The 25,476-nt window shown below is 39.3% G+C and overlaps 1 protein-coding gene across 1 annotated transcript in view; it reads right to left on the reverse strand.

Moving 5' to 3' along the window:
• The window catches only part of CNTLN (centlein), a 617,317-nt gene that overhangs the window by 91,731 nt on the left and 500,110 nt on the right, over positions 1–25,476 (reverse strand). Inside the window, exons 14-15 of the mRNA XM_032801780.2 lie at positions 15,274–15,374; positions 2,731–2,822 (exon numbers count right to left, since the gene is read on the reverse strand). Coding sequence (XP_032657671.1) covers positions 2,731–2,822; positions 15,274–15,374 — 193 coding nt within the window. The remainder of the gene's footprint in view (positions 1–2,730; positions 2,823–15,273; positions 15,375–25,476) is intronic.

Here is a 25,476-nt window from a genome sequence, read left to right on the forward strand (position 1 = left end):
GTCTAAACAAACTCAGGATTACCTCTAATAGACTGATTCTTACTGTCCTTCAGTGCCATTGGTCAAAGTTTAAACTAAATACCACAATATTCGGCAATGAACAGCAAGTTTAATTTGAACTAGGCCCCTATGAAGTAACAGCTACTCAGATAAGATTTTTCCACGGTGTCTTTGGGAAAATCAATGCAACTTTGGAAAAATCTGTGGAAAAATCTCACTTTCAGTTACCTAGTACACCTCTACCCCGATATAACGCTGTCATGGGAGCCAAAAATCTCTACTGCATTATAGGTGAAACGCCGTTATATCGGGGTAGCGGTGGCAGGGCTGCAGGAGTGATTTAAAGAGCATGGGGCTCTGGCCATGGGGAGCCCCAGGCCCTTTAAAGCGTTGCCGCAGCCCTGCTGCCGCAGCCCCGGAATAGCAGCAGCAGGGCTCCAAGGGTGATTTAAAGGGCTCGGGGCTCCCTGCATCAGCTGGAGCCCCATACCCTTTAAAGCGCCGCTGGAGCCCTGCTGCTACCACACTATATGCAAACCTGTGTTATATCAGGTTGCATTATAGCAGGGTAGAGGTGTAACTGATGTTCCACAGTTCTTTCTCTACTCTGTTTTCGGTGGGAGCTGCTGAGTGCTCAGCTCTTTGGAAAATCAGGTACCTACACAAGAATTTAGCAGCCTAACTTTAGAAACTCATTTTATAAAATATTGGCCAGTGCCAGCACGCTGCAAGAGAGTGGAATGCCAAAAACAATATCAAATTTTAAACTGAACAGTATTTCTAAAGAAATATTAGAAGTACTGACAGGTTGTAATCGGCTGAAGGTTTTTAATTGTTTTAAATCGTATAGAATTATTTTGTCTGATGGATTAATTTAGTTCAAATGACAGTGAAGGATCTCAGTGCACATGTTAAATTAAGAATAGTGAAGTTCAAACATTCTAATATATCTTTACCAATGAGCTTGAAATCAGACCTTCAATATCTATGCTTATCCATTGCTGGACTTCCCTTGAGCAAATCGTGTGGCAGGTTTACAGTGAACAAAGAATTAGGCTATGACTGCATAAACTCATTGGGTGAAACCCTGAATCAATTGAAATCAAGGGGAATTTTGCTATTGAACTCAATGAAGCTAAGATTTTACCAATTTTACCCATTGTATTTACGATTAAGATTAGCATTTGAACCCACATCTCCAGTGGTTAAAGGCCAATATAGTACTCATCATTAACTCATTGTGCATTAAGCCGTTCCAACCTGAGCTTTCTTCATTTCTTAGTTCTTTAACACACCTTTAACGTTCATTGTCATTTAAAATCACTTATGGTAGTTGAAAGGAAATAGCAAATATCTTCTGGGTCTGTATCCTAAGGCAGGGGTTCTCAACCTTGTTCTTTCTGAGACCCCCCCCCCCGCAACATGCTATAAAAACTCCATAGCCCACCGTTTGCCACCCCAGGCACACGCTTGCTAGGCTGGTGCCTAGAGCCGGCCCTGACTACTGTCCTAAGGTATCATCGCAACAGTATATATCCATAGAGATAAAAAATTATACAGCACCAGGCAAACAAAATTATAGTTCTGAAATACAGATAATAACCTAGTATAAACTGTGTGAAATCCTAGACTGTAATGCTCAAATTATTTCAATTACTCACTCTGCCTTAAGATAAATGAATGTGAGCATTTCCTGTTATGCGTGTTATTATTTTAACATGATGTTTGTCATTCAGTAATAACGAGATGACAGACTTCATTACCTGACCATATGGCAAGTGTTACAAGTATATGCAATCACGTCATCTGCTGTAAATTACTGTACTTCCTACAAGTTAATTCACAAATATAAGAAAAATAGAAATAGCCATACTGACATTTCATGTACATATTTGTGTTTATTCAGTTTAACAATGCTCTTAAAGGTTTAATTAACTAGACCAATATAATTAGGCCAAATGACAAGCTAAAGACAAGCTAAAGGAATAGGCCTATCTGAAAAATGCATTTTCTTTGCAGCAAACAAAAACATATGGTAAAATACAAACGTGCCCTTTTAAGTGAATGCCTGTTAACATATAAAACTATTTGTGCAAAGAAAAAATGTCAATACAAAAACTGTGATTTGTTAAGAATACCTCATTATTGTACAAATAAAATATGAAAAATGTTGCACAGTATATCTGTTAAACCAATAAGCCTACTAAATGTATCTACACTACCATTTTGTAGAGAGAGGTTACATATTTAAGAACTTTTTTTAAAACAGTATTTTTTTAAAATTTAAAATATGCTAAGTCAATTTTTTACCAAATCACTGTTATGCACAGATGTGATTCTGTAACAAAACAGCTGTATGGATTCACATCTGATAATGTGTACAGTTAAATAAACTTTGGCAAAGGAAAATAAAGATTTCAGAACCCAAAAGCTGCGAATAATAACCAGATGCTCCTATTTTAATTTAGATAATGTGTTGGTTTATTGCAGTTCATTTTGTCTTTAAACACATTTTTAATTTGCTCTGACATTAACAGCATTTATCTCACATGATGCATCAATATCTACTGCACTAACATTGATTTTTGACATAATTTTGGCAGTCAATGTTTTTGAATTATGAAAGAAAATTAGATATAGAACACAGAGCTTCAGTTCATGAATTCTGATTTTAACATATGATCCTTTACGTTAAAATTTAGATTTAACTTCCTGGGCTCAATATCTTACCTTCTGTAATGTCTGATCTGTTATTTCTTTCACATTCTTCTTGGGAGTACTGTTCTTGACCCCATCATCTTCACCAAGTCTAAAGAGTAGTTCTGCCAGAGAATAAATAAAATATTGTGACACACATATTGCCACTAAAACAATACTCAAACAGTTTAAGGAAATGTGTTCTTTAGTTTCCCAATTATAAATAATCTGGTGTATTTTCTTGTCAAGCCTTTTGGTCAGTCTCTAAAGAGTGACCTTTTTTCAAAGTTTTATGTCACATAATTATGAATCTTTGTAGCATCACAGTGTGTTTTTTCCCCACAGTACAAGCTTTTCAAAGATACAATAGATCTGCAGGTTAAAGATGCTGTACTTTTATTCCCATTTTCATTCTTTTATAGACTATTCCCTATATGCCTTAAAAGCAGAATTCATTGCCTTTTTATCTACACAGTCACTACCAGTTTTGTTCTCTCGGTCTTCTCCCCTGCCAGGAAGATCAGAGCGATTGGTGAACAAAGCAAACAGCAACAGAATTAGGATGAACTGAAACTTTAAACCCCCTTTTTGTTAAGTGAAAGATCATATGTTTTACAGGATAAAGGACACAAATCATTCTGTTGTAATGTTGTGAGTTCATAACAATTAGAAAACTACAAACTAGTAAATGTGAACTTGATTCTGTTTACCACTCCAATGGCCATGCTTCAATTACTAAAATTCCTCCCAAAATAAGGGCAAGTAAAAAAAAAAAAATGTTCTTAAAGCAAGCACACCTACAAAATGGAAATGTTAGTAATATTATAAGGTAAATCAGAACAAAAAGTGTTCAGTTTCCATTTTTTGTTGATTTCATTGTTATTAAAAAAAAAAGAACAGTAATTCTTGGAATGACTTCTTTAGGGAAGGTAGAAAATTATGTTGAGAAACAGGAAAACCTGACTGTAGAAATGCCAGTCAAGTGTTTAGGAATTTTTTTCCCTACACTAACTGAAAGAATTACTCTTAGGGGAAAAAATATGTGTTTGGTTTGCTTTGGAAATATCATTTTAAACCACAAGCAGACACTGCAAGTCAGTTAAAAACTTTTGATTTCTAAACAAAACAGGAGTAGAAGAAAACAGCATTACTCTCTGTAGATTAGCAATCCTCTTGATATAAACAGTGACTAATAGGTTTGTTAGAGTGAATTAGACCCTTCTTTTGTCTTTGGAACATGTCATAGCCAATTAAAACTACTGTATTCATGAAATAAATGCTGCACTATTCTAAAGATAATAAAAGCTGAAAAAGGTAAAACCATCCATCTGGGGAATATGTACCTTTACCTTGATATTAATCTGCTAGTTCCCATGTTATTTCCAAGTATAGTCCCCCAGCACAGTGGTACTGCATATATTTACAACATTCTTAAGTAACACATAAAGTTCATATGTAAATACTTTTAATCTTTTTCTAAATATTCACTCATTTGAATGTCTATAGTAGCTTCTATATCCATATTTACTGTATTCCACTAAAAATAAGGTGATTTTTCCAGTCAAATATACTGATCAAAGGACAAATTATGTTTATTACAAAGTTAGATATATTAAAATAAATATTGCACTTACAGCCATAAATAAGTATATTGTATCTACATACACAGAATCCACAATATTGCTGGAAGATTGTTGAAAGAATTATTTGCACAAATTAAGGAATATTATAGACGTCAGTAGCAACAGAAATTAAAGAGAAGCTACAGGCTACGGAGGCATGGCTATTTCTAACAACCAAAAAATAAATTTATTCCATCCCTGTGTTGTTACATAATGGTTCACTGAAATTAGTGTGGCCACGAACAGGGCCGGCTCCAGGTTTTTTGCTGCCCCAAGCAAAAATAAATAAATAAATTAAAAAAGGGGGGCCGGAGTGGCACTGCCAAAGCAAACAAACAAACAAAAAAGCCGGAGTGCTGCCCCTTGGAAAGTGCCGCCCCAAGCACATGCTTGGAACGTTGGTGCCTAGAGCCGGCCCTGGCCATGAAAGAAAACACTGCCTAGAGCTTGTCTGTCTGTCTGCCTGCAACTGCAGTCACTTTCATCATATCTGCCTACCTAGCACACATATGCTCATATGTGGCAGATCCAAGTAAAACTCTTGAGCCAGAGACACTCAGAAGCCATAGAATCCAGTCTTCAACTATAAAGTGACAACCGTCATATGTGATAGCATAATTATGTCCCACTGAGAAAACCGAATGAACAAACACCCTTTGAACTGAATACTTCATTTTATTTAAAATCAGCACATCTGGTTTTGAGGTGATTGCAGGAATGGTAATACAACAGTAATAGCAATACAATTTCACCACTAGGAAGCAGATAGTCATCAGACGCATACCGATGCAGTAAAGGAATTAGCAGTTTAAAAAGAAAGACAATGAGTGAAAAAAAGTGTCTTACAGATTTTAGTTTGGACAAATCAATGAAACGCCCAGGACTAATGCTCACCTTGCTAGTCAGCATGGGGCACTGGTGGGGTCAGGACCAGTGGAAATACCCTCAGGGATAAAGGAAAGGGAGACTAGCTGAGGGAGTGTTCCATGTGCCCCTCCTTACCCCTCCACACGTCATCTTTGGCAGGTTGGGACAACTGCTTCACTCTCCTCACCAACCTTCTTCTTACCAACCCCCTCCTCCTCATGCTGCATGGCATGGGAAGGCAGAAGGAGTGGGGGTGGAATGCTGCAGCTAGGTCCAGGCTCTACTGATTCTCCTGTCTATTGCCACTGCCACTGGGCAGCAGAGGTGGTGTGGGGGGCTGGGTTACTGCCTCCTGTCTGGTGGTGGGGGGGGTGTACAGTTTGCTTCCCAGATGGGGTAGCCATTGTAGACTCCCATTTCAGCCCCACCCTTATCCTAGTTACTGGATCTCCTATGCTGCTGGTGCTAGGCTGACAGGAAAAATCCCTTCTAGACCCCAAAACTGGCTATCTAGCAAAACTGTCAAGTTGCTATGTGGTTTTTTCTCCATCTTCCTGGCATCCAGGTTATCCAGGACTGGAGAGGAGGGAAAGGAAGGGGATGAGGGATTTACATTACAATTGTAAAATTGCACAATTGGCAACGTTGGTGGGCTCGGTAGTTTAGAAAATGTGATTGAGGATCCTGTAACTGAGTGAATTGTTTGGAGATTTAGTCCTCAGCACAGATTGCAAAGTGGTGAATACGCTTCTATGTCCAGTGCAGCTTGCTGTTCCCCTCATCTTCTCTCTGCTACCTCCAATGAATAGGAGGAGAGGAGATCAGGAAACCAGTATCCAGTCATGGTCACATCGCATGCCGAAGACTTTAGAATGGGCATGGCCTTCACACTTATGCTCAGGCTTACAGTACATCAGGGGCCATTGGTGGCCTAACCTGCATTGGAACAACCCTGCCAGGTAACTTGGGTTAATTACCCTACTTACAGAATAGTTATTAATGAAGTTTCAGTCTTTCTGCATTTAACCACATTATAGCATCTGTCTCTCACTGTCATAGTTTCAAGTCTCACTGCATCTTTAACTGTCCTCTGTGGTCTGCTCCAGAAATGCCCCTCAGGTCCTGAGCCTCCAGCCATCCCCTCTCTCTGGGAAGAGACCCACATCCCACTCCCTTCTGACTGGGGTTTTAGGCTGCAGTCCCTTTGCATTTCTCTGAGATTATCCCAAGCATGTCTGACAAACATCCAGCTCTACTCTTTAGTTTCTCTTCAAGAACAGTGACAGTGATTTATCAGCAACCCAAACACCTCTGTCAAAGCAGAGTACATTTATTTAAGGACAAAAGCATACAGAGAAAACATATACAACAATAAAAGATCTAGATGCATATTAAACATACCAGAAGTTGCTCACCAGTCCTCTGGGGACAATGGCAGAGTCAAGTCCTTCCAACCCATCGGCAGAGTTGGATCCAGCCTTGAACCAAAGGTCAGGTCCATTCCCTCCCCCACCCTAACAAAAGTCCCTCTCTCTGTTCAAGCTGGCCCTTTTATACCAAAAGCTCTCTCTTTGAATCCTTGGCTTCTGGTATCTATTGGAGCCAGTATCTGCAAACCACCACAGGGGCAGGTACTTCTCTGGAGTTGTGTACAATTCTAGGGACTGCAGTAATCACCCGCATGGTTTTTAGTTCCTGGAGGAGCTGTAGTAACCCTCCCCCAGGAGAACACAATCCCTAGCTCAGAACAATACATGGAACATTCATAAATTGAGAACTATATAGTTCCCAAAGGTACTGCATGTGGTTGCATTATCTGTCACACTCATTATTTCCATGTCCACATCAAGCTAATTTTGAAGGGACACCATCACTTAGTGTTTATTTGAGGCACATCAAAAAGCATATACTCATATATTTGAATCACCCTGTTCATGAATATTGCTGACATATGGTACAAGGTACATTTCATATTGACTTGACTAGGAAAGTGGAACATTAGTCTTCAAATAAGGGTATGTTTACTCTCTGCAGTGTAAACCTGGGGTTTGTGGGACTTGAGTCAGCTGACCCATGTTAAGGAACCCTTGGCTTGAGCGGCTAGACTGTATTTTCACCCTATATTAAGACTTTTCTAATCTGTGCTTGAACCTAGGGCGTTGGTATCCACACTGCAATGAATAGTCTCTGAGCCCAAGTAACCATATCTCAGAGTCCTTAGTGCCCTCACATCCAGTAACATGGCCACTCTAGCCCTAGGACTGTGTTGCACTGTCAGAAAATTTTACTACCAACCCTGCATGTTACCAGGAAGCAGCTCACTTTGCAAAACGCTTGATCAGTTCACTCTCCATTGCAAACCCAGGAGGCTCTCTGATAGCATGCTTGCAGATAGGTGATCAAAAGAGAAAATGTTAACGCTGATCTGATCTGCTGCCGTTTGCAAAATTCCATTTTCAATAGAGAAAGTTACAGATAGTTGGGACACAGAGGATTAAGAAAGTTGTCCCTTGGAAATGTGGGATACGCTTCCAGCTGAGTCCTAGGATCCGAGTCAAGTGGGGCTGTGTCTACACTGCAAAGCAAGTGGGGTTGGACCCCGAGCCCTGGCTTAACTCAAGCTCAGACTCTTCAACCTCCAGGGTCCCAGGATCCTGGGTCTGAGCCCTGGGTTAGTGGAATTGCAGTGTAGATACAAAGGGGGTTAGGCTTGAACCTGGGCTCAACCTGGGTTTATGTTGCAGTGTAGACATACACTAAGAGACAATCTCTAGGGGAAAAAGTCTGTCTTTATTCTGAATGATAAACTGGCTTGCATCTACAAAATTAAAAGGAGTATTATGAGAATACTTAAAGAACTTAGTTTATTTACATTTAGTTTCCCTTACATAAAATGCTGACAAAAATATTTCTTACTTTATAGATTTTATTCTTCTATTTTAAAAATATAGTTTTCTTCTATGTATTTTATGGAATCAATCCGTGTGGCTTTCTTTCATTTACTTCTTGGTTAAGCACAATCATCATAAATGAGGTGGAATAGTCCCGGAAATAGGAATTGTTAGCTAATTTATCTCAGTACGTGAAAGATAATGTGAAAGACTAGACCAGGCTATAATCTACCTTCAAAGAAAATAGTTTTAAACTTCTCCTCCTAAAATGGTTTGCTTTTGGACTGCTAACTCCAGAATTAAAACTATTCTTCTGTCAGTGCTATTTGTTCTCCCTCACTTCTGCTGCTCTTTCTGCTAGCTTTTTTTCATAGAACTACTTCTGCTGAATGAACAGTTTAAACTAAGGCTATGTCTACACTGGCATTTTTGTTGCTATAACTTATGTCACTCAGGGATGTGATAAAACATCCCTCTTAGCTACATCACTTACACCGAAAGAAGTGCTGGTGTGTATGGTGCCATGTCCACTGCCGCCACTCATTGGAGATGGTTAATTATGTCAATGGGAGAGTTCTCTTCTACTGGCATAGGGCAGCTATACAAGCGATCTTACAGTGGTATAGCTGTATCGATATAGCTGTGAAGTTGTAAGCCTGCTAGTGTAGACATGGCCTAAGTGATTTATAAGTGAGATTGAGTTGAGTACAAATGATGAACTTTAAAAACTAAAACATGTAATCTAATGTGTGTGTTTAATTACTGTGCAAAACTGCACACAGAACTGTTACACATCACCTTCTGTGATCCTAAACATGCTTTTATTGTGTTCCTATCATTGTAGCACGTGTGTATAGGTGTAGGTATATAAATATATTTATTATTCTGAAAGTGCTGTCTGACTCCATAGTTAAAGCCGTGTTCATTTTTTCAGATAAACTGAGGGTAGAGCCCCATGGTGTATATATATATAAAAGAACATAACATGCAATATGAAAAATGCTTATTATCATTATTTGCTTATTTTTCAATGTTATTTAAAAACCTTAATTTAAAATCTCCTACAGCTGTTATTTTAAATCTACTTCTGTTGAAAGTATTAACGGTTAAAATTGAGTTATTTCTGAGGGGACGCTGACAAAAGCTAGACATCAGCCCCACACTTTAAAAAATGACTTAAGTCATTCAAATTACTGAATGGGTTCACCTCAAACTTTCTTAAAAGTGGTGAAATTTAGGTTGTGATTAATATCTATCTGTCATAGAAGCCAACCGGGGAAACATATGCAGGCAGATGCTAATACATAACATTTTACCCAACAAAGTGTAATATATAGGGCCCTACCAAATTCACAGCCATGAAAAACGCATCATGGACCGCGAAAGCTGGTTTCCCCCCGTGAAATCTGGTCTTTTGTGTGCTTTTACCCTATACCATACAGATTTCACGGAGGAGACCAGGATTCTCAAATTGGGGGTCCTGACCAAAAAGGGAGTTGCAAGGTTATTTTAGGGGAATCGGGATATTGCCACCCTCACCTCTCCATTGCCTTCAAAGCTTGGTGGCTGGAGAGCAGCAGCTGTTGGCCGAGCACCCAACTCCGGAGGCAGCGCCCACCAGCAGCACTGCAGAAGTAAGGGTGACAATACCATACCATGCCACTCTTGCATCTCTCTGCTGCCTTCAGAGCTGGGTGGCCAGAGTGTGGCGGCTGCTGACGAAGGGCCCAGCTCTGCAGGCAGCAGCACAGAAATAAGGGTGGCAATATCATATCATGCCATTCTTCTGTGCTGCTGCTCGGGGTGGCTCTGCCTTCAGAGCTGGGATCCCAGTCAGCAGCCACAACTCTCCAGCTGCCCAGCTCTGAAGGCAGCACTGCTGCCAGCAGCAGCACAGAAGTAAAGGTAGCAGTACCGCAATCCCCTCTACAATAACCTTGAGACCGCCCCGCCAGCTCCTTTTTTGGGTTAGAATTCCTACAACTACAATCCTGTGAAATTTCAGATTTAAATAGCTGAAATCATGACATTTATGATTTTTTAAAATTCCATGACTGTGAAATTGACCAAAATGGACCGTGAATTTGGTAGGGCTGTAATATGTATACCTTTGTTCTCTGCTCCAGTGGAGCTTAGGAAACTCGACACCTATCTATGAGCTCACCTCCTAAGGTACACAAAAAGAATGCTCTTATTTACCCATCTTTCTGTGGTAGCAGAGCTCCTCTTCTGCGCACTTTAGGACGCATCCAGAAATTGCGTTCCTGTCCTGCACACAGGAGGAGGTCTGTAACTGCAGGACTCCCACCTAAGTTTTCAATCTGCAAACTCCTTTCTTTTTTTAACAGAAAACAAGGAACAATTTGTAGTAGGGCATAGTCTGAGAATCTAGAAAGTTTAAACTTAAAAACAACTTCCCACCACTGCCCCCTGCACCCCCAAAAAAGAAACACACACATTCACTCTCCCCAATCTGGGATTTCAGGGTTATGAATTTTTTTAAAAGATTCTTTTCCAAACAAAAACACAAAACTAAAAGCCCCATATAAATGGATAATTCCCATATGTGGTTTAAACCCTAAAATGCACACAAAAGACCCCAAACAAACTAACCAACAAACAGAAGTATCTACAAGTATCTCTCAAGCCCTCTGTCCTAACTTCCAAACAATCATCTCATGGTTCTAAGCTTTAACAAAAGTTCATTTCTACACTTTACTAGACTTAATTGCATCTAATTTCTCCCTGTATGGCTGTGCTTCTTAGTCAATGCTGAAAATCTTTGTTGGGCTTTAACTAAAAACAATCATTGTCTGTCTTGAAAAAACCTTTCCAAGGATCATCAGTAGGGTAGAGAGACCTCCCTTCAATGGTCACTATAAATCCTGTATACTCCATCACACCATTAAAATTCAGCTAGCATAGGAAACTTTATACACATCAAGTTTTCTACGGCTCCAAGCTCCTAGGAGTTCAACCAGAAAACATTGTGCAAAACTGTCTATTACACCAGGTTCTCTCCTGTTCTGCACCTTCTAAAGTGTCCAGGAGGAGCACAAGAAAAGCAGCTCATCATTGTAGTGTGGATGAGCGAGTCATTTTTGAGACTGAACTGTAAACATGACCTTCACAAGGCTGTAATAAATTCATTCTGACACACTAATGAGACTTTTCACTTAAAATATATCCTTGGATTTAAGCCAGCTACTTATCTCTAGAAAAAAATATTAATATTAATATTTATAGTGTTCAGGTAAGCAACAACAATTGATAGGAAATGCAATTAAACTGGATACTCACACAACTCGACTGTGTTTAACCTTTCGTTTTCAATCACCTTAGACATGCAAGTGACCAATGTATTGGCATAGTCTGAAATTTGTGTATAATTTTCTTTAAGGAGAGAGGAATATATATTTCATAAAATAAAGACGTTTTATTCTGTAAAGGTTTGGGGTTCTTTTAAGCATTCAAGTACTAAATACTTTAGAAGCCTTTACGATTCCTGAGGTCTGAATTTTTTTAGAAAGTGACACCGTTATTGTTCAATAGTCAACCAGCTCACTCCTAGCTGCCTTTCCATTCCTGGTTCTGTTTGAAGGTGGACTAAACTAGAAAAAACAAGGTGAGTGATTTTTAAATCAATATTTTAAATCCTTACATTATTTCCTCCAGTTCAATGTGTGTTTTCAGGGTAGATAAAAACTGATGATTTTTAAAAGATCTTTTTAAAAAAACAGATTTTTTATTTCAAAAAGATTTCTTTGATTTTGCCTAGTTTTCTTTTGAAAAATCAACCTGTTTAAAATGACACATGAATTTAATACAAAATATATTAAAGTCTAAATTTATTATAATCTTTTAAAACATTTAAATGGAAAGTAAATACACTGAATCCATGAGTCTCTCAAAATCTTGGAAGTAATGGCTGCTTTTCTATATAATCATGAGAAAAAAGTTAATTATCTAGTAAGTAAGCAATATATCATTCGTCATTTTCTAACATACTAAAAATGTAAAATAAATAAGAATCTGAAAATATTAAGCTATATAATTGCTTAAATAAATGTATATAGTTATGGTATACCCTCCTAAGTAGCAAAATGATCTATCAAATCGAATGTAAACACTCTATTTAAATTATGTTGATTTACAACTAATGGTTATATCAACCAATGAGAATGCATCTTTCTTTAGAAAATAACTGAAATAGAAATGGAAAAGTTGATTAAAATCAATTATTTAATTCAAGCTTTCCACTTAGCAATTTAAATCGCCTTGATTTAAATCAATCCACCTTGTCTGTTTTGATGAAAATAGGAACTAGAAAGCAGGTGAGAATCCAGCCACTTGCCATTTTTAGCAGCTGGATGCTTTCACACATTTTTTTGGAACTGGGTGCCTGGTTGTAAAACATACGCTTTTTTAAAAAATGTTACTTTATTTTGTTTTACCAACCTGGCCAACATTTCTGCAAAAATAGAAATGGAAAGCAGCCAGCAGTAGACAAAAAGGAAAAATTAGCCTACTCACTAAGGCCTGGTCCACACTACGCCGTTAAATCGATTTTAACAGCGTTAAATCGATTTAACGCTGTACCCGTCTACACTACAGTGCTCTTTAAATCGATTTCTGTACTCCTACAAAACGAGAGGAGTAATGCTAAAATCGATAGTATTACTTCGGAATACTGTTAGTGTGGATGGAAATCGACATTATTGGCCTCCAGGAGGTATCCCCCAGTGCACCACTGACCGCTCTGGACAGCAATCTGAACTCGGACACAGTGGGCAGGTAAACAGGAAAAGCCCGCGAACTTTTGAATTATATTTCCTGTTTGCCCAGCATGGAGCTCTGATCAGCACGGGTGGCGATGCAGTCCCAAATCCAAAAAGAGCTCCAGCATGGACCGTACGGGAGATAGTGGATCTGATCGCTGTATGGGGAGACAAATCTGTTCTATCAGAGCTCCGTTACAGAAGACGAAATGCCAAAGCGTTTGAAAAAAAAAAAAATCTCCAGGCTACACAGTGCTGCGTGACAAGCGTAACGGGAAGCCAGAGACTCAAATGGACGCTCATGGAGGGAGGAGGGGGGGTACTGAGGACTCCAGCTATCCCACAGTCCACAGCAGTCTCCGAAAACTATTTGCATTCTTGGCTGAGCTCCCAATGCCTGTAGGTTCAAACACATTGTCCGGCGTGGTTCAGGGAATAGCTCCTCAATTTATTCCCCCCCCCCCCCTACATGAAAGAAAAGGGAAAGAAATCATTTCTTGACTTCTTTCAATGTCACCCTATGTCTACTGAATGCTGCTGGTAGACGCGATGCTGCAGCAGTGAAGAGCAGTATCGCTCTTCTCCCCTCCCGGTGGCAGACGGTGCAATATGACTGGTAACGGTCCATGAACCATCAGCCCGTGATAATGCTCCTGGCTGTTGGCCTCAGGTGAGGCTGCGGGGGCGCCTGGTAAAAAACAGGAATGACTCCCAGTCACTCCCAGTAGATGGTACAGAACGGCTGGTAACCGTCTTCATCATAAGCAACTGGGGGCTGAGCTTCAATCAGCCCCCTCCCTTTCCTGTGTAAAGAAAAGATTCTGTACTGCCTGGACTATCATAGCAGCAGCATGCTGGGCTCCTCTCCCCTGCACCGCTTAATGTTCTGCCTGGACTATCATAGCACCGGGAGGCTGCCTCCCCCTCATTTTATGTCACTAAAAACTCAGTGTTTCTTATTCCTGCATTCTTTATACTTCATGACACAAATGGGCGGGACACTGCCACGGTAGCCCAGGAAGGTTGGGGAGAGGGGAAGCAACGGGTGGGGTTGTTGCAGGGGCACCCCCTGTGAATACTGACACGGAGCAGCTGTGCTCTCTGATACACTGGTCCTCTAGTACACTTGCCCCATATTCTAGGCAGGACTGACTCTATTTTTAGAAACCATAAAGGAGGGATTGACTCGGGGAGTCATTCCCAGTTTTGCTTTTGCGCCCCCGGCCGATCTCAGCCAGGGGCACTCATGATAGCAGTAGACAGTACAAAGGGGGAGAGATAACCGTCATCTCATTGCCAGTTTACTCCAGCAGTAGACGGTACAGAACGACTGGTAACCATCTCTGCTATCATGCAAAAGCAAATGAATGCTGCTGTGTAGCGCTGGAGTATCGCCTCTGTCCGGGCATCCAGTACACATATGGTGACTGTAAAAAAAAAAGCTGAACGGGCTCCATGGTTGCCGTGCTATGGCGTCTGCCAGGGCAATCCAGGGAAAAGGGCGCGAAAGGATTGTCTGCTGTTGTTTTCCCGGAGGAAGGAATGACTGACGACATTTACCCAGAACCACCCGCGACAATGATTCAACCCAGAATTCCAAGGGGCAGGGGAGACTGCGGGAACTATGGGATAGCTATGGAATAGCTACCCACAATGCAACGCTCAGAAATCGACGCTAGCCGACGACCATGGACGCACACCACCGAATTACTGTGCCTAGTGTGGCCGCGTGAAATCGAATTTATAATATCTGTTTTATAAAACCGGTTTAATGTAATTCGGAATTATCCTGTAGTGTAGACGTAGCCTAATACTGCAGTTCCCCAAAATGGGGCTTCTTCACATTGAGTCCTGTGGGATATCCCCACTGGTTCTGCTGAGCTTCAGGAACCTTCTAGAAAAGCAGGGACTGTCCAACTAAAATGAGTGCTCTTGAACCTCGCTGTAGTCCCCAGACATTTCAAGTAAAGCAGAGGGTGAAAGTAGGGGGATGAGGATAGGAACAGTGAGGTGGCAAGGATACAGAAACAGAAGCAATCTTGTGGGAATCATTTTCATATATTTCCACCATTTTGGTTCCTGTCTAAATTAATTTGGTTATTGGGATGCCATAAACATTCTAAATCTTACATTGCAGATTTTATAACATTTGTATCTGGACACTGCACTGGTCATCTTGAATTCTCAGGATACAAAGTTTTGGAAAACTATTTCCTTTTAGAATGAATGATTACTAGTTTATGAATAATGTAGAGAACTAAAAAAGTGTAACTGTACATTTAAAAAGAGAACATGTGTGTGTGTGTCGGCAGAATTCCAAATTAGAAATTAAAAAAAAATATATTGAGAGAAAAGAAAACCCATCAAATAAAATATTTTCTGTTTAATCAAATATTATATAATTCTAATTTTTTTTACCTTCCCTTTCTTGTTGCAGACACAGATTCAGTTCTTGTATTGTAGCCTTATCCATAGATCTACGTACTTTCATCTGATCTAATTCTTCTTCAAGATTCAATCTACAAAATAGCATAGGCAAATAAGAAGGTACAGAGAAACAGCCAAACACATCCTAATAAAAATATGAAACAAAATTAAATGAAAAACATATCAAAATAAATATTACTGGCAAGCGAACATATATGATTTAAATACAGATGCTTTTGATTTAGAATGTAGATACTTTCATCCTTGCTAGTGTAACTAAAAACTGATATAACACAATTGCCAGTAAACTCACAAAACTCAGATATAGATTTTGTAATTTTACATACATTAGTGGTTTCAGCTCCTCCCCTCTACGTACATACATTCATATGGGGATCACATTTTCATTTATGCTGAAACCCCTTTATGACACTTTGACAAAGGGACTTTAGCATCAATGAAAATTTGGCCCATCTATGTATATAGGCACATGTATGCACACACACAGGGTATGAAGAGGAGGTGAAGAATATTAGGAGGTTTTCAAGGGGATTGCAGCAAATGGGCGTGGCGTGAAAGAGTTTCAGGGATTGACAAAATACAAGTAAATGAATAAGAGAGGATTGAAGGGGAAAGAGAAAGGCAGAGTTTCTGTTTGATAAATTTTAAAGTCCCTGTCTAGCATAGGGTTTAGGCACATGTGCAGTCTCATTGAAACTAATGAGATTACTCATGTGCTTAAAGTTAAGTACATTTGTAGATGCTTTCATCAGGACCTACATGCTTAATTAGTGAAAGAAGGGAATGAAGTAGATGTAAAACTGTATTTCTATATAGTGTAAAAAGCATTCAGAAGATGTATTCAAGGATCGCTGCCACACTGGCAAGGGAATGGTTTAGATGAAATAATAAGCCTTTTCAGTTCTACTGCCCATGATTATATTGTTCATATACTTACTCAGGGCCACAAGTGTTGGGAGGTACAAATCATAACTCTATTCCGTTGGCATAGAAGAGATTTCTAAATGTTTAAATTATATGAAGATACAGACTGTTGCTTAGCCTTATCTCCTGGAAAAGACTGAATAAATTCAATATTCCCCTACTAGAATGTCACATTTTCAAACTTTTCTATTTTCGTAGTGATCGATTTTATGGCAATTGGCAGAAATAATAGAAAAAACAACTGATGGATAGTCTTTACATCTCTGGTATACAATACGCTCCGTATTGAATATCAGAAAACGAGGATGACATGGAAGCAAATACAGTTAATGGTGTATCTTTTTACCATGACTGTTTGCAGACATATGTCTTTCCAACATCATTTATGAGGCCTTTACCTATACAGAGTAGATAGGAATCATTGCCATGGGATGAACAAGACATAAAATGAAGCAGCTCCCTTGGCCTCCATACCAATTGTTCCAAAACTATCTTGATACCTTTGTATTAGAAAATTGTTGTTGCAATGTTTAACAATATTTCCTGACCTGAAGTCTATTTAAGAGCTGCACACAAATGCTTTTTAACATGCTTGCAAATGTAATATGCAGGCACAACTATACCCTGGTTATTCTCCTCCTCCTCCCTCTGTTAAAAATGCTAATAAATAGAGCTCTAAAGAAGTGTTCATATATTATTTTCCAAGGGTTCTCAATGCAGGATCTTCTGTCAAACTATCCCCCACTGGTCCCCTTTTCAAGGCTCCATGTCATAGCAACCGTATTCCAGTGAAGTCTGGATAGGATTCTCTTCAAAGCCCATCCACATTGATTCTAGATTGACCAAAGTGATTCTAGTGACATGAGGCACTTCCTCTCCCCTTATCCAGAGATGACTGTACTGCCTCTGCAATCCTTTCACTCCAGGGATCAAAAATAAGCTGTGGGATAATGCAGAATACTAATCTACTGTAACAGAGAGAAAGGAAGGCAGCCTCAAAGCTTAGATATTGTGAATAAGAGATCCCAGTGTTATTTTGGAAGAGAAGCTAATACATGCTGTGGCTATCATAGACAAGTATAAACGAAAATATATCAACAATCCAATATTTTTATTATTAAGAAATCAAACCCTGGAATAGAGAACCATGTTGGGTTTTGATACTATCTCAAAGGCAGTTGTGTGTGTGTGGAATTCTTGTTTCACCGAACAAGTGGTGAACAAACGGCAGGGTGTTTATAGACTCTTAAAAGATCCACAGCACTAACAGAAGCTGAGAGACTGGCCCTTTGAAGAGTCTACAATAGTGTGAAGGAAGTCTCTCTGAAGAATTTTTCTGCACTAATGCCACCTGATTGTAGCTTGAAATGTGGAAGAGCTCTCAACTCAATGTCAGCATATGCCTCCTTCAGCTTCCAGCCACCAGCATCAAAAAAATTGTCAAAGCTGAACATATTCCAAAAGAACTGTTGGTTTTGAATATGACACAAATTTTGGGCCCATTCTTATTGTGGCAATAAAATCATGGGTTCCACAACTTTAGGATCTTTCCACGAATTTTGCTATATTTCTGCAATATTCCACAAACTCTAAGCTTTAATTAAATGAAAACAAAAGACCAACCCAGTAAATTTCTAACTTTTCTCCTTTGATGACAATACCAATCTTCCTTCTAATGTCACACCAGACTCTGAACAACTGAAGAAAAAAAGAGATGCCACTTTTACACTGTTGATCTTCAGTATCCCCTCACCGGTCAGTCGATGGGAAGAACTGCAGCTCAAGTTATATCCTTGTATGGCATCACTCTACAAGCGATCCTATCATATTGCGATAGACATTCAGAAACATGAGAACCTGATAGTATTAATATTAAAAAGGGCAAAAGAAAAATTACTTTAAAAATCTTTGAGATAGTCTATTTTATACTTCATAAAATAGTAGTAGTAAAAAGGAATCTGGTTTTTGACTTTTCAGTTCAGCTTTAAGCATCTCATGACAATGTTAACTTGGTCATGTTGTACATATGTACTATTTTCCAGCGTTCTTTTCTAGGTTTCTGTTTCAGTTGTTAAATATATGCCATGCCAGAAAATATACAGGATGCTCAATATTGCAGAGTTAATATTGCTCTAGGAACCCCAACTTCTCCCAGTTTCTACCCTTTTTATTTAAATTGCACAGCTTTAACACATTGCATTCAATATTCTTATTTATTATTTGATCTTGTGGTGGCACCCAAAGGTTTTTAACTATACCTGGCCGAAGTGGAATTTGAAGGAAGAGAAGGTTACAGATGAAATCTGAGATACTATTACATGCAAAGGAAGGAGCATAAAAGAAGGCACAAAGGTGGCTGCTAAGAGGAGCATGGAAGTGATGCAAGGACATGAAACACAATGCAAAATGGATGGGGGGGGGTGAGCTGGTAAAAGAAAAGAGCAGATAAATAGGGAGGGAAGAGCTGTGAAAAGTCCTGCAGGAGAGCACATGAAGTTTGAACTTGATGTGGCAGAAAAGGTGGAGCCAGTGGAGGTCTTCAAAGAGCGGAGCGCCATAGAAGATCAGGCAAGAAAGATGATTGGGTTTTAAATACATTACTAGAGGTGGCAAAGCAATTAGCGGGGAGGCTGGAGAGGTTTCTGTGATCCAGATGAGAAATGTGGACCTGAAAAATGTTTTTCACTGTGTGGTTAGAAAGAGCTTGGATCTCAGAAAAGTTATAGAGGAAAAAATGGCTAGATTGGACATAGCTGGGATGTGCAGCTCAAAGAGAAAGGAGGAGTCAAAGATGACTCCCAGGTTATGGGCCTGGGGTAAATTCACACATTTATAGCTACTGTTCTCCTAAAACAGTTAAGGTTGCTGCTACATTTTAAAGTCACGGTTATATTTGTTTTATGTAGTGTATACCATTACTCAACATGGTTTTAAACATTAAACCTCCAGGACAAAGACTATTACAACACAGAAAAATTGTGAGGGTTCTGTGCTAATGAATATTAAATACTGTAAACTATTTTAACAAATTATGCTGTACTGTAGATTGACATACTGAGTAGATAAAATCTGTTAGGGCATTCAAGTTTCAAAGATCTGCAGATATAATCCTAATCACAGATAAACTGACTAAATAAATAGGCAAAGAGAACTGAATATAAATTCAAATTATAATTTTTTTTAAAAAATTACACAAAATTGCATAGTACAGTCTCTGAGGGTATGCATAAAATATCTTGTCTCTGTATCCATGATAGACCTTAGGCAAAGGAGATTCATTACTAGTAATAGCCATTAGTAACCTAGATAAAAAGAAAATAAGTAACCATTCTGCTAAACTTTGTTAAATTTCATTAAATTCAAAGTTCACAATCATATCTCTAATGATAATACTCAGCAGGTGAACCATTTTAAAAGCTGTGATATTCTGGAGCTAATTAATAATTGCTTGGACTATAGCTACATGCGATCTTCACATGGACACGTTTTTGTTTACCTGAATGCGATATAAACAGGTTTTGAAATGTGCCAAAATGTTGGTTTCTGCTGTGATCACAGATCTGTTTACTAGTTATTTTTATTTCCTTTTACCTTTTTACAGTTTTACTATGCTAAAATATTCTTTGGAAAGGAAATATGCTGTTAATTATGTTCCACCCAAGATGGATGCTTCACTCACATATTAAGGAATATTGAAAAATGCCCCAAATATTTAACACAAACACATCAGAACAGAACAGAATTTAATTTTATATATGAAGTATCTCTCAAAGCTCTTTTGAAAGCAATTAGTATTGCCATGATTGTGTGCATACAACCTTGGTGAGCAGGATGCTGCTAAGCACAACCATCTCGGTACTTGAAACTACCACGGGGCACAATCCAACTCCCACCAAAATCAATTGAAAGATTCACAATAAAGTCAATGGGAGTTAGATTGGGCCCTTCCAGAGAGAACGACTGTTACACAAGATACCTGGATTATATCATGATTTTTCAAAAATAAATGTTCAGTTGATTCTCTAAAGTAAAGCTGATAGTTACATTTACATACATCCAATAGTGATGGGCAAATCGCATACATACGTTTGTCCAACAGCTTGCATATCAAGCCTGTTAGGTGAGTTAAACATGTCCATGAATCAGAGAATATAATGTATGACTAGCTGATTTTCATAACAAAACGGTTAGAAAAAGATTTCCAACTGCCACAGGGGCATTCCAACCAGTGTCTGCTTTTAAGATTCTCACTCAGCTTCTTTAGCAGGTATTTTACAGTTAATTCTAATAAAGACTTCCCTCAATGCCAGTCCCTCCACCCCACCTCAGATTTAGAGTTATTTCTACTCTTCTCCAAACGAGGGAAGGAAAGAATTGCCTTCTTCAGTACCAAAAAGCAAAATCACCTCTTTAAGTGTTGTCAAAACTTCTAGCTTCTCACTATGCACAATTAAAGATAAGTTTGCAGTATTTAAAAAAAATTAAATTTTTGGATGCTGAGAAAGAATATCAGAACAAAACAATACAAGGAATACTGTTCAGACTGGCCAGGACTCAAGGATGTGGATGTATGAAGCGTTGAATCATTCTGAGGCCCTTGTAGCATAATTCATGTCTAAAGTGCCTCAGAGTATACAAAACGTTAAATATGATTAATAATATCAACAAAATTATTAAGGAATTTTACTTGCTAGTTGTACTAAGACAGACCAGAAGTGAGACTTGCTTTTGAATCCAATGAGCCAGAAAATCTACAGCGTAAAGCTGAATGGGCTCAGAAAAGTATGTCTACTCTAAATGTTCTGCAGAAAATGTCTTCATTTCTCTTTCTTTTTTTTTTCAGGGCGGGAAACATTGAGCTCCATTTAGTCATGCGGAGTGCTGCTCCATGTGGCTACAACTTTTGTCACTTACAGTGGATTCTAGGGGGCATGCATGAGTATCAGTGGGTGCTAATTTTGCAATTGTCTCACTTATCATTGTTCTCCTAAACCACTGATGATGACCCAGGACATTCATTCCTTCTTTGCTTTCTCATGTTTTGGTGCAATAACTCCTCAATTCCTTCAACTCTCCATAACTGATTAAGGCACAGGAACCCGAGAAAACAGTGCTACTTCTTGTCCCCCAAAATTTCACTCTTTAGCTGACTTGTTATTTGTAAAAAAATACAACAAAACAAAAACAACCAAACAAAATGACACCCTCCCCCTCATCCCATCACCACAATTACAATAGTAGAAAAAACCCTCTAGTCACCATTGTCCAGGTAAGGTAGCACAACACTTTCAAATGATTCGAAATACAATGATCTAAAGCGTTAATACAAAATCCTTTTGGACCAGGAAACCGCAGCATAGCATTTGACTAATGTGTGAGGTTAGCCAGTTTTGAGATGACAAACATCATAGCACAAATCAGAGCCATCATCACATAATCACTTCAGAAAAGAGGCACCAATCATAGATATAATTAGTGTGATCCACCATCTTAAACTATAGCTTTTGTTCTTAAAAACCCCATCTTCAAATTTTCCTTTTATCTCTTGAAGGTGACAGTCACTAGAGGCCTAGGAGAAGCAGCAGCTTTTAGTTCTGTAGTCCTGGAGAGCTTTGAGTGAAAGTTACTTTTTAAAATGGCACCACTGATGCAGAGATCATCAACATACAAACAAGCACTCCAGTTTCTGAATATACCCACCTGTACTGTATATTCAGAACGAGTACTTCTTTTTTAACTTCTGCACAAATGCTCATCTTCTAGGCAGCCTTTGTAACCCTATATACTTTCAGAAATAGTCAGGATGTAGTCTATAAGTCAGTTTGGTTTGTCTCAAAAGTTTTCATTTCATCCCTAAAAGGGCACCCCCAAACACTTTCTGGCTAAATTCTACCAGTTTTACTCACACTGAAGATTACCTTACTGTGCAGGTATTATTTATTGCTTCTAAATTTAAAAACACAGCTATAGAAACTCATCCAGTTCTCTAGGCACTTATTCTCTAAAATTAAAAATTTCATTATAAACACAAGGACTGCCACTAAACATACTTGTCTCACTCAGCCCATCTCCTCTTCAACAGCTTTAACAAAGAGGAGGAAAATACGGGTTTTCCAGCATGCCTGGAAAGTTAACAAATATGGGTTCTGGAGGCTCCTTTCCAGAGAACTCCCTGACAGCAAGTCCCCCTCCAGCTTTAGCATCTCTGCTGTTTTCAACTATGGTAGTGTATCATGGGGGAGAGAAATAAGCTCCCACGTAATTAGCTCCCAAACCATTTAAGACTTTATAGGTTAAAACTGACACACTGAATTCCAACCTGAAGCTTATTGGAACTAGCTCCACTGAAATCAATGAGACTTCTAAAAGAGCATGGTACAATTCAACATTAGTGAGGGTGGCAGAATCAGATCATAATCGTCTTATAGCTCCATCTGTGTGAAACAAATGTTTTCTTAACTATTTTGTGAACAAAGTTAAAACTTGGGGAGCATTTAAAATACATTCCACACACCTATTTCTTAGGTTTTGGTTTCATTCACAAAGAGACTAATCACAAATTCCAGCTCAAACCTTCTCCCAAGGCTTGGTTCTTCTTAGCATTCTCCCCAAGGGCTAGAACCTAGACTTTATATGCTCAGAAAGTCACTTCCATCTCCCTTATAGCCAAAGTGAAGTTAATGAGTCCTGTCTAGTGCAATGAGTCAGCAGGAATCCATCAGCAGTTCCCTACAGGCTTCCAACACCTGCTAACAAGGTAGATCAACAGTGGAGCCCTGCCACTATACTGTATGCTGCAAACAAATATCCTGCATGCAACATCAATACATTTTGATTACTATCAATAACTGGATGAAAGTCATCCTTTTTGTTCCAACAAAAGTCATCAGGGCACTAAGAGGGGTAAGGAAGCACAACACATGTCGCTGCATATACCTTTTCTTCATTTATTTCTTCCTACTGTGCCACAGTATTGGTTAGCAATTTTGAAACCAAACAATATTAATTCTATCTACACTAATAACACTGCTGTACAACCAAAATGCTTCTGAAATAAATGTAGTCAAACTTTACTAATTCTGGGTCACTGAGAACGAAAATGATGCTTAAAATTGTTGATTGGCTCTAGTTTTCAAGATATGCTATTGGGTCAGTATATACGACCCTTGACTTGGTAATGGCGGAGGATAAGTGACTTATAGAGGGACGGGATCTCAATTTAAACCAGAAATGACTAAAATACATCTTTGACTGGATCTATGAATAAATCTATGACTGGGTTTGGACAGTACTTGCTTTTTAGGCAAAACAATGAATGATGCAATCTGAAGCTGGTATTGCGTCATACATGATATGAATTCGCATCATGTTATTCCTAGAAGTCACTGGATGATGCAATCATAACAACAGCTTACATCACTCAGCCCTGAACAAATTTGCCCTATATCGCGCTAGAAATATTATACAGTGGTCGTGCTCTCATTTGTCAGTGTTTGATTTTGCAAAGGGGACAATTCTGTTTAGCCGAAGTGAGCAGAGATGCCTCGTTTTGTGTGAAGTACAGATACCTTCCTGCTATGTGAGTGACTTTTTGTCATCAAAAAGCGCAGTTAACCCACTATGGTTAAGAAGCCTATCACCTTTATTTTGGCTGCAAATTGGAGATCAGGACAAGAGTGGGTCCCAACACATATGCTGCAACACTTGTGCAACAGATTTCTTCGACAGTGGGTGAACAGGAAAAGGAAATCTATGCCTTTTGCAGTGCAGTGATTGGAGAGAGCCAAACATCATACCAGAAATTGTTACTCTGCATGGTGCCTCCAGTTGGGAAAGGTGTGTCAAAGAAGAAAATGGACTGTGCTTATCCAAACATTCTATCAGCTATACGCCCAGTACCCCACGGAGAAGGACTGCCGGTTCCTGATGCACCAGAATCACTCTCATTGAGTCAGATGAGGAAGAGGAAGAGGATGAACTTCTGGTCCTGAACCATCAATGTCACAGGATCCACATTTTCTCCCATCCTCCTCCTCTGAACACACCTCATAACACAAGTGAACTGAATGACCTTGTCAGGGATTTGTCAGGACCCAAGAGTAAGGCAGAGCTGTGGGCTCCAGACTACACAGTGGAATCTCCTGGCGGTGATGTGTGGGTTTCCATGTTCCGTGACCGTCAAAAGGATCTTGTCGCATTCTTCTTCATGGAGATGATCTTGTAGCCTGCAACAACATTGATGGTGTGTGATGACAGCCCTCACATTCATTCATGATCCAGATGAGTGGAGACTGTTCATTGAAGACGAGTCTTAAAGCTGTTTGCTGCATAATGGCAATGTTGCGCATCAATTCCAGTTGGTCATGCAGTCCATATGAAGGAAACCTATGACCAACATGAAACAACTTTTGAGGTGCATAAACTATGACCAACCATCAGTTGCAGCTTTTTGGCGATTTGAAGGTTGTTTGCTCTCTTGCTTGGTCTGCAGACTGGAAACACAAAGTAGTGCGTGTTTCTCTGCGAATGGGATAGTCGTGCAGAGAGATTCCCACTACATCAAGAAAGACTGGGACACTCCGACAGTCATTGGAGCCTGGGAGGAAAGTGTTCAGCATCACCACTTGTTGAATCAAGGAAGATTTTGTTACCACCCTACACATCAAGATGGGTCTGATGAAGAACTTTGTCAAGGTCATTGACAAAAACACAGCAGCTTTCAAGTACTCCTCCGTGGAAAATTTCCAAGGTTAAGTGAAGCTAAGATAAAAGAAGGTGTCTTTGTTGGTCCTCGATTCATGAACTTCTTCGAAATGATGCATTTGACCATGCACTGCGTGGCAAGGAAAAGACGGCATGGAAGCCTTCCGGTTAGTGGCAATAAATTTTCTCAAGAAACAACAAGGCAGACAACTACAGGTTGTCGGTGGAAAACCTCCTCAAGGCATACAAAAGCCTTGGTTGCAACATTCACTAAAGATACATTTTTTGCACTCTCATCTAGATTTTTTCCACCGAACTGCGGAGCAGTAAGCGACGAGGCACGGCGAGCGATTCACCCAGGACTGCAACAATGGGAAACGCTTCAGGGCAAATGGAGCCCATCCAATGCTTGCGACGTATTGCTGGACAGTGAAAGAGATACTCTATTTAATGAATACAAGAGGACAAGCCAAGAAGCGCCGAGTAGACAACTGAATAGGACATAAACTACGTACATAAATAGTTTTTTGCCTTTTGTTTCATAAT

This window comes from Chelonoidis abingdonii, chromosome 6 (assembly GCF_003597395.2).
Source record: "Chelonoidis abingdonii isolate Lonesome George chromosome 6, CheloAbing_2.0, whole genome shotgun sequence".
NCBI classification, from domain to species: domain Eukaryota; kingdom Metazoa; phylum Chordata; order Testudines; family Testudinidae; genus Chelonoidis; species Chelonoidis abingdonii.